Source organism: Leucoraja erinacea, chromosome 23 (genome assembly GCF_028641065.1).
Source record: "Leucoraja erinacea ecotype New England chromosome 23, Leri_hhj_1, whole genome shotgun sequence".
Lineage (NCBI taxonomy): Eukaryota > Metazoa > Chordata > Chondrichthyes > Rajiformes > Rajidae > Leucoraja > Leucoraja erinaceus.
Window position 1 is genome coordinate 13,878,066 of NC_073399.1, and position 15,831 is coordinate 13,893,896.

At 44.0% G+C, this 15,831-nt stretch overlaps 1 protein-coding gene and 1 long non-coding RNA gene across 2 annotated transcripts in view; one reads left to right on the plus strand and one right to left on the minus strand.

Moving 5' to 3' along the window:
- Window positions 1-7,637, minus strand: part of LOC129708257 (uncharacterized) — a 49,226-nt gene extending 41,589 nt beyond the window's left edge. Inside the window, exon 1 of the long non-coding RNA XR_008725313.1 lies at window positions 6,465-7,637. This is a non-coding gene — a long non-coding RNA (uncharacterized LOC129708257). The remainder of the gene's footprint in view (window positions 1-6,464) is intronic.
- Window positions 7,638-9,238: 1,601 nt separating this feature from the next.
- On the plus strand, window positions 9,239-14,807 carry sox9a (SRY-box transcription factor 9a). The gene is made up of 3 exons (XM_055653902.1): window positions 9,239-9,875; window positions 10,988-11,241; window positions 12,378-14,807. The coding sequence occupies exons 1-3, from the start codon at window positions 9,448-9,450 to the stop codon at window positions 13,112-13,114; spliced, it is 1,419 nt and encodes a 472-aa protein (XP_055509877.1). The 5' UTR covers window positions 9,239-9,447; the 3' UTR covers window positions 13,115-14,807.
- Window positions 14,808-15,831: the final 1,024 nt, after the last annotated feature.

Consider the following 15,831-nt stretch of genomic DNA (forward strand, 5'->3'; position numbering starts at 1 on the left):
AGGAATGTACAGCACAGTAGGCTCAAAACCAGAGTATCTTTGCTCAAAACCTAGTTGCAGACTAAACAACAAAATACTTTGGTTTCCCCCACTTCAATAAATAACTTTTATTTCACCACGAAGCTTGTTATTTGGTCTTTCATGTGTGTTAGATTTTCTTCAGAAATTGATTAAATTTTAAGCGACGAGTTTTTTTCTTTCATCAACAGAGATTTTCTCTCTCTCTCTCTCTCTCTCTCTCTCTCTCTCTCTCTCTCTCTCTATCCATCTACCTCTCCTTATTTATCTATCTCTCACACCTTCTCCCTCCCCAACCCCTATTATCTATCTATCTATCTATCTATCTATCCTTCTCTCTATCTATCTATCTATCTATCTATCTATCTATCTATCTATCTATCTATCTATCTATCTATCTATCTATCTGTATCTATCTATCTATCTATCTATCTATCTATTATCTCTATCTATCTATCTATCTATCTATCTATCTATCTATCTATCTATCTACTATCTATCTATCTATCTATCTCACGCACACACTCCCTCCCCCCCCCCCCCCCCCCCCCCCCCCCCCCCCCCCCCCCCCCCCCCCCCCCCCCCCCCCCCCCCTCTCTCTCTCTCTCTCTCTCTCTCTTCTCTCTCTCTCTCTGTGACCTTTGGACTGCATTCTAAACTCAAACCACGATTCTGTTTGGTTCTCCCTCCGTTTAATACCATATCATTGATTGAAACCTACCACATAACAATGATCCCTTTGTGAGAGCGTTAACAGTGACTGGACAGTTTTCAAAACGCACAAGGTGATTCTACCAAGACGTTCCAGGTAGCTCTGCACACTGTTTTAAAAAAGAAGTCTGCAGCCCAACAAGTGAATCAAATACTTCTCTGATAACATTTCAAAGATGGTATTTGAAGAACAAAAACTTATTGCAATGTAGTGTATTGAATAGAATTATTAACTTAAATACAACTATGTTGTTGATATGCTTGGACTAAGTTCTATCTTGTTAGGAATTCAAAGTGCAGCCAAATCAAACAAACGCCAGCATGTAACCTTGTCCAGTTATTAATTACTGTATATAATTTGTTATAGTTATATTGGATATTATCAAAGCCGAGATGACTTAACTACCGAACAGTTAAATAAATCTGGCCCATGTTGACCAATACTCTCTGACTATATATGAGAACTTACACTGAGAGTAATGACGGTGTGATAAGATAAAATTAATATAGATTTGGTTTGTGATATCAGGCATAGGGGATAATATTTTTTTCTGTGAGTTAAAGATTTGGCATTTCAGAAAGATGGATGCATAATATTTAAAATAATTTTTAGGAGATTAAAAATGCCATCGAGATGCTGTCAGAGTAAATCAAATTTAAATGGGGAGGGTTTTACTTTGAGATAGAGATTATGGGACAATATATACTGCACCAAAGCACATGCCACATGCCTGTCATGTAGTCCATAAAACACACACACAATCTCTTCAAAATCTCCCAGTGTTTATCATCAAATCTCCCAGTAGTTTGCCATCAAATGTCACCAGTTGAAGTGCCCCCGCCCATGTTGAACTCAATAAAACTAGGCGAAATGTTAGGAAGGAACTACAGATGCTGGTTTAAACCGAAGATAGACACAAAAAGCTGGAGTAACTCAGCGGGACAGGCAGCATCGTCTGGAGAGGATGAATCAGGTGACATTTCAGGTCCAGACCCTTATTCAGACTGAAAGTCGCGGGGAAGGGAAACGAGAGATATAGACGATGATGTAGAGATATAGAACAATGAATGAAAGATAATCTGCAAAAAAAAATAGCGATGATAAAGGAAAGAGGCCATTGTTAGCTGTTTGTTGGGTGAGAGTGTAAAGGGGAAAGCAAAACGAGAGATATAGACGCTCCACCCACCAAACAGCTACCAATGTACGAATGAACTGCAGATGCTGGTTTAAACCGAAGATAGACACAAAAAACTGGAGTAACTCAGTGGGACAGGCAGTATCTCTGGAGAGAAGGATACCCAATTCCCTTTCCCCAGACATGCTGCCTGTCCCGCTGAGTTTAACAGCTAACAATAGTCTGCTTCATAGAAACATAGAAAAATAGGTGCAGGAGTAAGCCATTCGGCCTTTCGAGCAAGCACCGCCATTCAATATGATCATGGCCGATCATCTAAATTCAGTACCTGTTCCTGCTTTTTCCCCATATCTCTTGATTCCTTTAGCCTTAAGAGCTAAATCTAATTATCTCTTGAAAAACATCCCGTGAATTGGCCTCCACTGCCTTCTGTGGCAGAGAATTCCACAGATTCACAACTCTCTGGGTGAAGAAGTGTTTCCTCATCTCCGTCCTAAATGGCCTACTCCTTATTCTTAAACTGTGACCCCCTGATACTGGACTCCCCCAACATCAAGAACATTTTTCCTGCATCTAGCCTGTCCAATCCTTTAAGTATTTTATAGGTTTCTATAAGATCCCCTCGCATCATTTTAAATTCCAGTGAATACAAGCCCGGTTGACCCAATCATTCATCATATGACAGTCACATCATCCCGGGAATTAACCTGGTGAACCTATGCTGCACGCCCTCAATAGTAAGAATGTCCTTCCTCAAATTAGGAGACCAAAATTGCACACAATACTCCAGGTACGATCTCACCAGGGCCCTGTACAACTGCAGTAGGACTTCCTTGCTCCTAAACTCCAATCCTCTTGCAATGAAGGCCAACATGCCATTAGCTTTCTTCACTGTCTGTTGTCCTGCATGCTTACTTTCAGTGTCTGATGTACAAGCACACCCACGTCTTGTTGCACCTCCCCTTTTCCTAATCTGACATAATTCAGATAAAAGAAGGTAGACACAAAATGCTGGAGTAACTCAGTGGGACAGGCAGCATCTCCAGAGAGAAGGAATGGGTGACATTTCGGTCCGAGACCCTTCTTCAGGCTGATTATCAGTCAGATAATAATCTGCCTTCCCGTTCTTGCCACCAAAGTAGACAGCCTCACGTTTATCCACATTATATTGCATCTGCCATGCATCTGCCCACTCACCCAACCTATAAAAGTCACCCTGCAACCTCATAGCATCCTCTTCGCAGCTCACACTGCCACTCAGCTTTGTGTCATCCACAAACATGGAGTTGTCACATTTAGGTCCCTCATCTAAATAGTTAATATATATTGTAAATGACTGGGGTCCCAGCACCGAGCCTTGCGGCACCCCACTAGTCACTGCTTGCCATTCTGAAAAGGACCTGTTAATTCCTACTCTTTGCTCCCTGTCTGCCAACCAGTTCTCTATCCATGTCAATACCGTACCCCCATACCATGTGCTCTTGTCAAAGGTTTTTTGAAAGTCCAGATACACCACATCCACTGGCTCTCCCTTATCCATTCTACTTGTTACATCCTCAAAAGATTCCAGAAGATTAGTCAAGCATGATTTCCCATTCCTACATCCATGTTGACTTTGACCGATCCTATCACTGCTTTCCAAATGTGCTGCTATAACATCTTTAACAAACGACTCAAGCATCTTCCCCACTACCGATGTAAGGCTAACTGGTCTATAATTCCTTGTTTATTCTCTCCCTCCTTTCTTAAAAAGTGGGGTTACATTGGCTACCCTCTAGTCCACAAGACTGATCCAGGGTCAAGAGAACACTGGAAAATGATCACCATTTCGCCCACGATTTCTAGGGCCACCTCCTCGATTGCTCCGGGATGCAGACCATCAGGCCCAGGGGATTTATCTGCCTTCAGTCCCAACAGTTTACCTAACACCATTTCCTGACTAAAGTGGGTTCCCTTCAGTTCCTCCCTCCCACTAAATCCTCGGTCCCCTAGTATTTCTGGGAGATTGTTTGTGTCTTCCTTAGTGAAGAATGAACCAGAGTACTCGTTTAACTGTTCTGCCATTTCCTTGTTTCCATTATCAATTCACCTGTCTCTGATTGTAAGGGACCTACATCTGTCTTCACTCATCCTTTCCTTTATCATCGTTACTTTCTTGCATATCTTTCATTCATTGTTTTTTTTTTTATCTGTCTATATCATCGACTATATCTCTCGTTTCCCTTTCCCGTGACTTTCAGTCAGAAGAAGGGGTTCAGTCTCGACCCGAAACGTCACAATTTCCTTCTTTCTAGAGATGCTGCCTGTGCGCTGAGGTACTCCAGCTTTTGGTCTCGGACAGAACCCGACACCGCTGGCGGTCGGTATTACCAATGCAACAACCAGGCTTCCTCTCGCTGACGGCACCAATCAATGTTTAAATGTTGACAATCAGTTTTTTTTTTTTTAAACACACGCCCCTGCCCATGTGCGTTTAATGTAACTTCTTTGACCACATGCCGAATTCGTCTTCCTTGACATGACCCTTACAAGTTGTTGATTTTGGCCTTGTGGTAATGAAATAACAACGTTATCCGTCAATTGCATTGGCAATGCGCAACATTTCAACGCTCTTGTATTGCGAAATTCTTCATTCTGCGCCTCGCGACCCATTTGCACCCTCTGCCACGAAATATCACCCGTTATTGCAAAACTTCATCGTTGGCACGTCGCAGCGTTTTAGATTAAACCACACACGGTGAAACTTGACCTGTGGGAAGGAACTGCAGATGCTGGTTTATACCGAAGATGGACACACCATACTAGGAGTAACTCAGCGCGTCAGGCAGCATCTCTGGAGAAACAGGGATGGGTGGCGTTTACCTAGATAGATTTAACCTGACAGTGGGTCTCAAGCAAACAGTCACTGTGGAAGGCTGCGATGATCGTTCAGGCAACAGTGAATTGTAGCGAATTAAATCCACCGATTCGTTGCATCAAGTCTGAGTTTTAGTGATGGAAGCGCTTTAGTGGGGTGGCGATTTGGCACTGGATGCATTTATTTCGTTTATGCCCTATTATAAAGAAAGATAACGGAATAGCTATTTACCTGCTGGCATGTCATGAACCACAGCACGATAAAACATCGGCTATCTTTCTAACTCTTATTAGTCCATTACTCACCATTGTGCTATCAGGGTCACAGCGTTAAGGTGATGGGTGGATGCATCATCAAGCCAAGATTCAGTACATTTTACACAAAAGTATAAAAGACGAGATATATTGTTCTTGTTTCTGGAATGATATAATTACCGCTCCCATCCACCCATTCAATAAACGCACTGATTGATTGTGGGGGGGTTTCTGTTGCAAAACTGGCAGCATCAGTTCGAAGAAAATGGTACCACCGATTTGAAACTCGTGTCACCCTTTTGATCTTCGCTCTGAAGACATGTGTTGTACACCGATCGCAAAACTAAAACTGCGCCGAGATTTATTGCAAAGTCGACGTTAACATGTCTGTAAATAATTTCTTCTTTAAAATAAAAACACTGTAATATCCGTCTCGGGGGAATTCCAGACAAAACTCTAAATGGAGAGTGAAAGAGAGTGTTCTAATAGGAATAACGAAAATATTATTCGCCGAATCAGGGGTTTGTGATCAATTTAATTTTAGATAAGCATCCTTGTGATCTTTTATCCGTGTTATTTAGGATTCATACAAGAAATAACCCAATAAAATTAACATACGGCACGCGGAAAAACAAAACCCAGTTTCCCGCACTTCAGAACATCATCTCTGATTATGTTATGTTAGTTACACTGCAAGCTGGAATAACTCAAATTCTTGCTCAGTCGTCTAACAGTTGTATCTAGCAGGACTTCGATGAAGCATACTGACTCCCCCCTCACTTATAAAAAGGCAACATCATTGCTTTCTGTGAAACCAGCTTCGATCGGTCAGTAAAATTGTCAGTATATCGTGTGTTATTTTATACAATTCTGCTGCATATAAGCGAATGTATTCAAATGTATTAAAATATTAATTGATACTTATTTTAAAAAAAACGTTCTACCAATCAAAATAAATTAAATTGGCTTGTACAACCTCAGAAACGTCCTAATATTGTTTCATCGACCCTAAAATAATTCTTTGGCTGAACATATATTTCTGGATTTGCATTTAACGAACTGTAAGAACGAATTAACAGCAAAGCATATCGGAACTTTGTATTTCTGTGAGATTAATTCAAATTATAACTCCTCCGACCAAGTCAAGGGGAGCTCTGTTCAGCCGGCTTCACTTCTTTACACACGGAACGACAAGATACGTTTCAAATCATATGATTTCAACTTTCTTCGCATGCTGGACAAATGTATACATTTTCTTTTGGTAACTCCCCTCTTCACAATCCCCACCGCACACCACTCCACAATTAAAAAAAAAGAAGTCAAACTGCGTATTTCCCGTGGATATCTAAAAGAAAAGAAAATGTATGTTCTTTTTTTGAGTGTGCCTGGTTCGGGTCGGTCAGAGATATTCTTGCTCAACTATTTACAAAAAAAAGGAAAGATCCTACACCCCCCTCCCCTCCCTCCCAAAAAAAGAAGTTTGCTCACGTTTTTGTTTTAAGAACCAGTCCAGTAAACGAATGAAGCATAACTTGGGGGAGGTGCGCTCCTCATGTTGTGATTCTTGGAGGGGGCATCGGTTGACATTGCCTTCCTTGCTGGCTGGTGGGGAGAAGTTTGATCAGGTTTTTCGGGACCGTGGCGCCACCTCTGGTCCCAATAAATTATTACAACTCCACAGCGTCCTGCCTTTCGCGAGTTCTGTTGACACGCCGCTTTCTTCAGCACAGATAAACAGTAGTCAATGAGACGATTAAGGCGATCTTACATTGTTCCCATGTTGAAGGGGGGCAGGCATTTCTCGGCGCGCTTGTTAATCGAACAAATTCGTTCCCACAAAACCCCGGCTGGCAATTATAAAACGGGTCACAACAGAGTTATTTTTGTTCATAGATCATTCGAAATAAACATTATGCAATGAGGATTTACCTTTGCAATTCATTTATTATCATTTATTATCATATCACAACTCAACCTTATTAACGTGGCAACTGTGCTTAATCCCTGAAAGGCTATTTGGGGAGATTTTTTAATATACTTTTTTTTTGCCACCGTTTAAAGAATATTGGGTTATTCCTGAAGTGCCATTTCACACAATCCAAAATCTAACTCAAATCCATTCCAACTGGAAAATAAAAGCGATGGGAGAAGAGCGTCGATGATTTTTTTTTTGTTCTTTCTTCAAAAGAGAAAAGCTATTGACAAGAACTTCCGAGAGCTAAACTGCGCCGGATGCATTTCTTGAATAATTGAACGTGTTCAACTATTCTTATCACGGAAAGCCAGCAAAAAAAAAAGTTGTTGCCGAGAAAGCGTTCAGTCACAGCATCCAAAGACCCATTAAAGTCATTATTAACGTGTCCTGAATAATAACAACTCTCATTAAAGTGGCTAATTTATTTAGATCGGTGAAAAGTGCAATTAAAATCCCAAGGAAAAGTCGCCGTTAATCAGGACTTTCCTCGAGTCAGTGATAACTAAACTAGATATATATGTGGCCTAAACACATCGAAAGTTACATGATTTACAGCCGTTTTTGAGGTGTAATGGTTGCAAGGAGAGGGTTTATTCGCATTTTTTATTGGGCCATTCTTAAATGTAATTCTAACTGAGATCAATTGATGGATCGTTGTATTAAGATTCTTGTGAATCCAATATTATATATATATATATATATATACGTGTGTGTGTGTGTGTGTGTGTGTGTGTGTGTGTGGGCAAGCAAGGAAAGTGCGGCAGACTCCTAATTAAAATTTCACCCACCGAAGGCCAGCATTCCCAAAGAAAACGTAGATTATTTTTTTTCATTAAAACCCAGACGGAAGGATTCCCATCCCAAAAATCCAAAAGTATTTGGATCCTTCGCAGGTCAAACGTTTCCACCGGACAACCTCACAGGTCGAAGCAGAACTGATTATTTCCCACCGAACAGAACGTGGTCCCAGATATGAAAAAGCCGCATCGTTTGACTTCGCCCGTAGGAAGTGTCTTTTTTGTTACCGATCTCGCACTCGCTATTTTTTGCACCGAGATGTTGTCGATCGGGGAAATGTAGCCGTGTCGAGGCGCACACCCGCGGAATTAGGATGGGGATCGAATAGGATTTGTTTTCAAAACACAAAACCACAGAAAAAAAACTACTCAAAACTGCCTTTCTAGTTATCGCACTGGCTTCCACACATGTATGAACCCGCACCCGTCGCGAACCCCCTCCCCTCCCCCCCCCATCATCTAACAAGAGCACTCACTGATAATGTCCAATAATTATTTCAGATGGCACCGATCATCACTCATTAAAACTCATCACTATCTCATTACTTTTGCCGTTTACATTTTATTCAGCTTGATTCCAGCACTTTGTAAAATATACTCCAGCTATCTCTGACCGAGTCTTCGGTTTCCGCGCGGAACGATGAGCATTTTATTTGAGTCTTATTAACTAGGGGGATGATGGTTTTACTTTGAGCTGACCCCGTCTTCCTGAGGCTGATAAAGGCGCTGCTACTAAGAACGCCCAGTTCACAGCGCTCAATGAAGGAGCCGATGGGCGCACCACTGCAACCCTGCACAGGACGAATTTGAACGCACCTACAACGCGAAGCCAACTGATCGCCAGGGCCGGCTATCGCCACAACGGGCATGGAAACCACCTGATTTATGGGTGGATTGAAGGAATTTGATTAGAATCGTGGCGTTTGGCACTTTCGCAGGGGGGCGGGGTGGGGGAAAAAGGTAGTCTAGATTTGACACTACGAACCGACTCAATAGTAAACTCCAATTGTAAAGAAATTCGGATTCAGACTGGGGTGGGGGGGGGGGGGGGGGGGGGGGGGGGTGGGGGTTGGTGGAGAGAGAAAAAGGCGCCTGTCTCCAGACAAAAGCGCAAACTCGCTCGAATAAACTTCTGTAGCTTTCGTCCCGAGGATCAGAGGAGATAATTCGCCCGACTATTTCCTGTTTACAGAATGTGCGGATTCTCAAACGGGGCAGACTAATCTTAATATGTGATATATGGGCGACAATAATGGCCAAAAGGGACAACACTGCCGCTCAAACTACCGGGATCTGTCGCCTGATCTAATTACATCACGTTGGGTCGACCTTACATTTCCCAGCTGAGACCGAAAACTTTTCTTCCCCGCCCCCCCGACTCCGACTCCGCCTTCGCCTGTATCTGTCACTTAAAACTTTGCACCAATTGCTCTTTCGGAAGGTCTAGGCGGTTTGCACCGATTGGCGAAGACGAGTTTGTGCTCCTTTATTTATACACTCAGAAGACTGCCCGAGTTTCAGCAACAGAGTCGGTTACTACTCCGAGCGGATTGCAGAGTCTCATACCCCCTTCACACAGAGAGAGGCAAGGAGAGGGAAGTCAAAGGCGAGTTTTATCCTTTGCCACCTCGTTTCCTCTCTCTCTCCCTCCCTCCCCGGGTTTGCTGAGTGCAGTCGCGCCTCCACTTGTCTTTTTTGCATGAATCTCCTCGACCCCTTCGTGAAAATGACAGAGGAACACGAGAAGGCTCTCTCCGACGTGCCCAGTCCGACCATGTCTGACGACTCGGCTGGCTCGCCGTGCAACTCGGGCACCGGCTCGGACGCCGAGGACACCAAGCCCATCCACAACGGGCAGGACGACCAGAGTTTAGACTCGAAGAAGGAGGACGATGACAAGTTCCCGGCGTGTATCCGGGAAGCGGTCACCCAGGTGCTCAAAGGATACGACTGGACCCTGGTGCCCATGCCCGTCCGAGTCAATGGCTCGTCCAAGAACAAGCCTCACGTCAAACGGCCCATGAACGCCTTCATGGTCTGGGCTCAGGCAGCGCGGAGGAAACTGGCTGATCAGTATCCCCACCTACACAATGCAGAGCTGAGCAAAACTCTCGGCAAACTCTGGAGGTGAGTTCAGCAACCTCGCGCTGTTAATGAAACAGTCCGAATTAAGATTAAGTTGACAGTGTTTTTAATTTGTTTTAATAACTTTAATGAAAGTGCGGGCTATTGTTGATCACCCATTCGCACTCACTGAAACGAAGATACCTAGTCTCTTTGAGAATTATTGTTTGAGCAGGAGATTTTGGCGATTATTTATTTACTACATGCAGTTGCAAGGTTTAAACTTTGGCGCAGTGTTGAACGCAGGTAAAAGGCACAGTTCCCGAGCCCCCGCGTTATTTTGCAAGCCGCGCTCCGTCTTAAGCAATTGGCTGCACCCGTTGCATGCTTTCTGCAAGAACGTGCCCGGGGAATGAGCGAAATGAGACTTTGCATTTTGCGCGAGTCGAGCGATTGAAGATTACGGTGCAGAATGCAAAGTTTCAACTCGAACGAATCGAGTGAGATTTAGGGCGCAGATTTCGAGCGGACTTGCAGAAAGCAAAAGTTGTTGCGCGTTGCTTGGCGGTGGAAGTTGGTGCAGGGGAGGGCTGGAAGTCAAAACAAGTTTGGTTGGTTTCGGGGAGAGAGAGAGAGAGGGGGGGGGGAGGCGGAGAGATGTGGGACGGGGAGGGAGGTGAATGCGAAACTCTTTCCCCCGAGTCTTGCAGTTAAATCTGCCTTGGGCGCGCGTAACTGGAGGGGACACTTGTCAAAAAATCGATCGGATTTCTGCACCGAAAACCTTCTCCTCACCTCCTCCGCCCTTTTTTTTTACAACTCTAAACCACTTTGTCCGGACGCGCTTGGTCAGTAACCTCGCAGAATCCGACCGCGCTCTCAAACTATCTCCAACTGTACAAAGCTAAAAAGGGTTTTCTTTTTAATCTGAAACGTCACCCGTTCCTTCTCTCCATAGATGCTGCCTGTCCCGCTGAGTTAGTTGTTCCAGCATTTTGTGTCAGTCTTTTTGCTTTTTATTAATTCTGTGCGATGTACTGCTAAATCTAATCGCTGGGTTACAAGTGACCGGCGCGCAGTTGAGGCAGAGATTGTTTTGCGAACACAGGGTATGGTGGGTGGGGAGGTGCTTGACGCATTGTTAATTCTGGGTCTCTCTTGGCTTTTGGTTGCAGGCTGCTTAACGAAGGCGAGAAACGTCCATTCGTGGAGGAAGCGGAGCGGCTACGAGTGCAGCACAAGAAGGATCACCCTGACTACAAATACCAGCCCAGGCGGAGGAAATCGGTGAAGAACGGGCAAGGGGAGAACGAGGAAGGTGCCGAGCAGACCCACATCACCCCCAATGCTCTGTTCAAGGTGTTGCAGGCCGACTCCCCTCACTCCGCCTCTAGCATGAGTGACGTTCACTCCCCGGCTGAACATTCAGGTGAGTTTCACATCCCGGGAGCAGAATGAGAGAAACAAGACAGAAGTATTGTGTAGGAAAGAACTGCAGGTGCTGGTTTAAATCGAAGGTAGCCACAAATTGCTGCAGTAACAGCGGGACAGGCAGCATTTCTGGAGGGAAGGAATGGGTGACGTTTCGGGTCGAGACCCGTCCTCAGACTGATATATATATGATGCATACAAACATGTCACCCCATTTCTTCTCTCCAGAGATGTCTATATTCAGAAGTAACATTAATGGATGGCGTTTTGGGTCGAGACCATCTTCAGTCTCCACCCAAAAAAGTCACCCATTCCTTCTCTCCAGAGATGCTGCCTCCCGCTGAGTTATTCCAACTTTTTGCGTCTATCTTAATTTTAAACCAGGGTCTGCAGTTCCTTCCTACACAGTGGCATTGGTGCATATGTTGTGGACTTCTGCAATGTTTTGAACGCAGTCCTTTGGAGATCCTGATTGTGGGTGGCAGTGCGTTAATACCGCGCTGTGCATAATCGCGAGCTGGTAGAGCCGCTGCCTCGCAGCGCCGGAGACCCCGGGTTCGATCCTGGCCTCGGGTGCTGGCCGTGCGGAGTTTGCATGTAACTTTCTCCTTGCCACCGCAGCAGCGTGCGTTTTCTCCGGGTGGCTCCGGTTTCTTCCCATGCCCCTAAAGTCGTGCGACTTTGCGGATTGGCACGCCCTCTGCAAATCGTTGCTGGTGTGCAGGGAGTGGACAGGAAAGTGGGATGACCTGGGACAAGCGTGGACTGGGTGGGTCGAAGGGTCCCGTTTCCACACCTTAAGTTTAAACTAAGTTACAACTAAACGAATTATTTTTTTTAATGGTGTGTGTGGGAAGGAACTGCAGATGCTGGTTTTAACCGTGGATAGGTACAACAGTCTGGAATAACTCGGCGGGTCAGACAGCATCTCTGGAGATAACGAGGAGGAGGAAGGGACTCGACCTGAAAGGTCACCTATTCATTTTCTCCAGAGATGCTGCCTGACCCACTGAGTTACTCCAGATTTTTTGTGTCCAACTCCAGTCTCATAGTTTAGTTTAGTTTAGCTTAGTTTAGTTTAGAGATACAGCTTTAAATAAAAGGGATTGTGTTTTTTTTCTTCTTGGTTTCCAGGCCAGTCTCAGGGGCCACCGACACCACCCACCACGCCCAAGACTGAGATACAGCCAAGCAAACCAGACCTGAAGCGTGAGGGTCGCCCCCTACAGGAAGGAGGCAGGCAACCCCACATTGACTTCAGCAATGTGGACATTGGGGAACTCAGCAGCGAAGTCATGTCCAACATGGAGACGTTCGACGTCAACGAGTTCGACCAGTACCTCCCGCCCAACGGGCACCCCGGAGTTGCGGTCACCCACGCCGGCCACGGGCCGAGCGGCCAGACGGGCTACACGGGCAGTTACGGCATCAGCGGTTCTTCGGCCTCCCAGTCCGCCCACCCCTGGCTGTCCAAGCAGCACGCCATGAGCGGCCTGGCCGGCGAGCAGGGGCAGCAGCAGAGGACGCACATCAAGACGGAGCAGCTCAGCCCCAGCCACTACAATGAGCAGCAGCACTCCCCACAGCAGATCAGCTATGGCTCTTTCAACATGCAGCACTACAGCTCGTCCTACCCCTCCATCCCCCGCACCCAGTATGACTACACAGACCACCAGACCAACACCAATTCCTACTACAGCCACGCGGCAGGTCAAACCACCGGCCTCTTCTCCACCTTCACTTACATGAACCCATCCCAGCGCCCCATGTACACGCCCATTGCAGACACCACCGGAGTCCCTTCCATCCCCCAGACCCACAGTCCACAACACTGGGAGCAGCCAGTCTACACACAGCTGACCAGACCTTAATAGCCCACTGGTCTAGACTCTCTCTCTCGAGTGCATCAAAGAAGGTTGATGGAGATCCCACAGAGATGTGCTTCCATGCACTAACGTGAACTGCTGTGAGAAGTGGCCAAAGTGTCCTACCACAAAGTGCTTCGCCGTGTCCATTCAGTACTGGTGACTGAACTGGCAAGTCATTGAATGAACAAGTCTGAACAATCAACTCAGCTGGTTTGGTCATTTCCTGTGTTTGGACTTCTCATTTTGTAGTATTGCACTCCTCTGTGAGGAGGATTTTCTTTTTTAATTTTTTTTGAATTTAGTATGTACTGTGTATGAGTCATTTCCATTTGCAGAGTGGGGATTTATACATATTTTAGCGAAGAAATCTTCTTATTTTGAAAGATCAAATGCCAAACCACTTTTGGTAGAATACTTCACGTTTGCATTTGCTGATGCCGTACGGCCTATTTTTTTATGAAATAGTATCTTTTTTCACTATTTACGATGATGTCCTTTTTGAAAAATATGTTCCTTCAATTCCAGTCAGAAACACGATCGCAGATCAATGCCAGAATCTAGCAGGAGGAAGAGATAGGTAGACCCTCATACTAATTTTAACACAGGAATTGGCTATTTCTTTTGACAATTAAGGTATTGATTGCCTCGCCAGTTCTTCCCCACACATGGTGGGATACGCTGTGTTACGAGATGGGCACAGATATTGAGGTGAATTGTGCATTCCTACGCTGAGAAGCGCATCATCCAGGCATTTGCTAGTGAGTCTGCAGCTGACTTCCAGCTTCCTGCATGAGAACGTGTGCATAAATGTATTTTACAGGAATACTACAGGAAATGTGTTCAACCCACTGAGTACAGTATGTGTTGTACACACAGGCAGCATAACTACGTTTTAAAGTCCAAATACTGTCAAATCTTCACTGGTGATGCAAAGGTGGAATCAAACAGCATGGTATATACTCATTACTATCTTAGGCAAAGGATTTGTACCAGTGTCCTGGGTGCCCATTGCTGTTTCAGTACTCAGCAGGGAAGAGCTGTAAGTGAACTTCCAAAACATGGTTTAAAAACTGTAAAACATTATTTATCTTGTAAAGTTTTTTTTAATTAAAAGTGCTTTTTAAAAAAAAAAAACTTGTACTTAGTTCTCTACTGTACAGTTGTGTGAAAGTTAAAAAGGAAAGAAATCAACTTTATTAAGCTGATCCGAAATGTATAAAGACTGGAAGATAATTTTTAAGGAATATGGAGATTGCAAATGTAGTTTACAGCATTTGCTAATTGCTTCAGCTAATACTTTTTGCTAACTAGTAAAATGAAAAAAACCTTTTCTAACTTTTTTTTACCTGACATTTACAGAAACCTCTTAAATTTTTCAATCTATTTTCATTAAGCTGCGGCATGATTGAACAGATCGCTTTTTAAAAAAGACAACAGGCATTCAAAAATATATATATTTGTTAACAGTTTTAATGGAAAACGTGTCATTGGGATTCAGTAGTACAGAATTCAGTCACTCTGTAATATGGCTGAAACTCTTATTTCTGTATAAAAGTTGGACATTAAAGTATTTCTGTAACTTAAAACTATCAAATCAGATATTTTGCCTTTTGGGTGAGTTTGAAAAGACCTGTCTTTAAAGAAACTTGCCTTTTGTACATTATTGTTTGCAATAAAAAAGAAATGTATTAAAATATAACACGCTTATGATCTCCTTGTTGCACAAAGAAACCACATCACTAAACCAAATCAACTCATTCAAAAATCAATGCGATGTATCCTCAGTTAAATTATTCTAAAAGAATGCTATTGCATTTGTAAATTACATATTCTTTTCCCCCACCGCACGATTCTGGTATCCTTTTTTTTTTGATGCCCATAAGAATATGTGAGCCCTCTATTCGGTGCTGTTCTCGAAACATCTTCAAAAACTTAAATGCACAAAAAAAAAATGCTTCCAGTGGAGAAAACCTCTTTGATTTGGATGATGCCTGTCTAATTTGACCACTTGCTCAAACACAATGGAATAACCCATTAAACCATCTGTATCATAAAACGGAATCCTGCAAACTGCATCATCTATTCACTGGCTGCTTCTCTGGGCAGTTCCCCCCCCCCCAGTAAATGTGCTCATTAATATGCTAGGCAGCCCCATGTGACAAGGCTTGGCCCCCAAGCATCCCCTTTGGGTGGTCTGTTGTTATGCAAAATCTGGTAGCTCACCCTTAGTCACACAATTGTCTGTAAAAACAAAAAAAAGCCATGAATACAACGTGTTTAATTTTTAAGCTTTACTTTGCAGTATTACTCTTCAGAGTGGAGTTATTTAAGACCAATAATTTTGGATACCCAGCTAGATTATTTCCACCCACACAATTAAACTAATTAATGCTGAAGCTTGGACAAAATGCTTATGAAAAGGCTTTTAACTTGCAGAGTGCTGCATATGGAATACTAACTTTCTCTGTCGTATGTGGAATACTAAATATTCCTGTATTGTTTAACAAAAATAAACTATGTGGCCAGTTAGTTACAGCAGCAGGCATCTAGATGCCAAGACTTTGACTAACACCCCCTTCATGAATTTAAACCCAGATTCTCCAACTTTGCGAGTTATGCCAGTTCTCTATTAGGCTGCTAGATGGAGCAAGCTGTGGGTGTTGGAGCACTCTCGGCTTAACGGAGGAGGAGTGAAGAGAAAAATGTCAAACTACTTTACC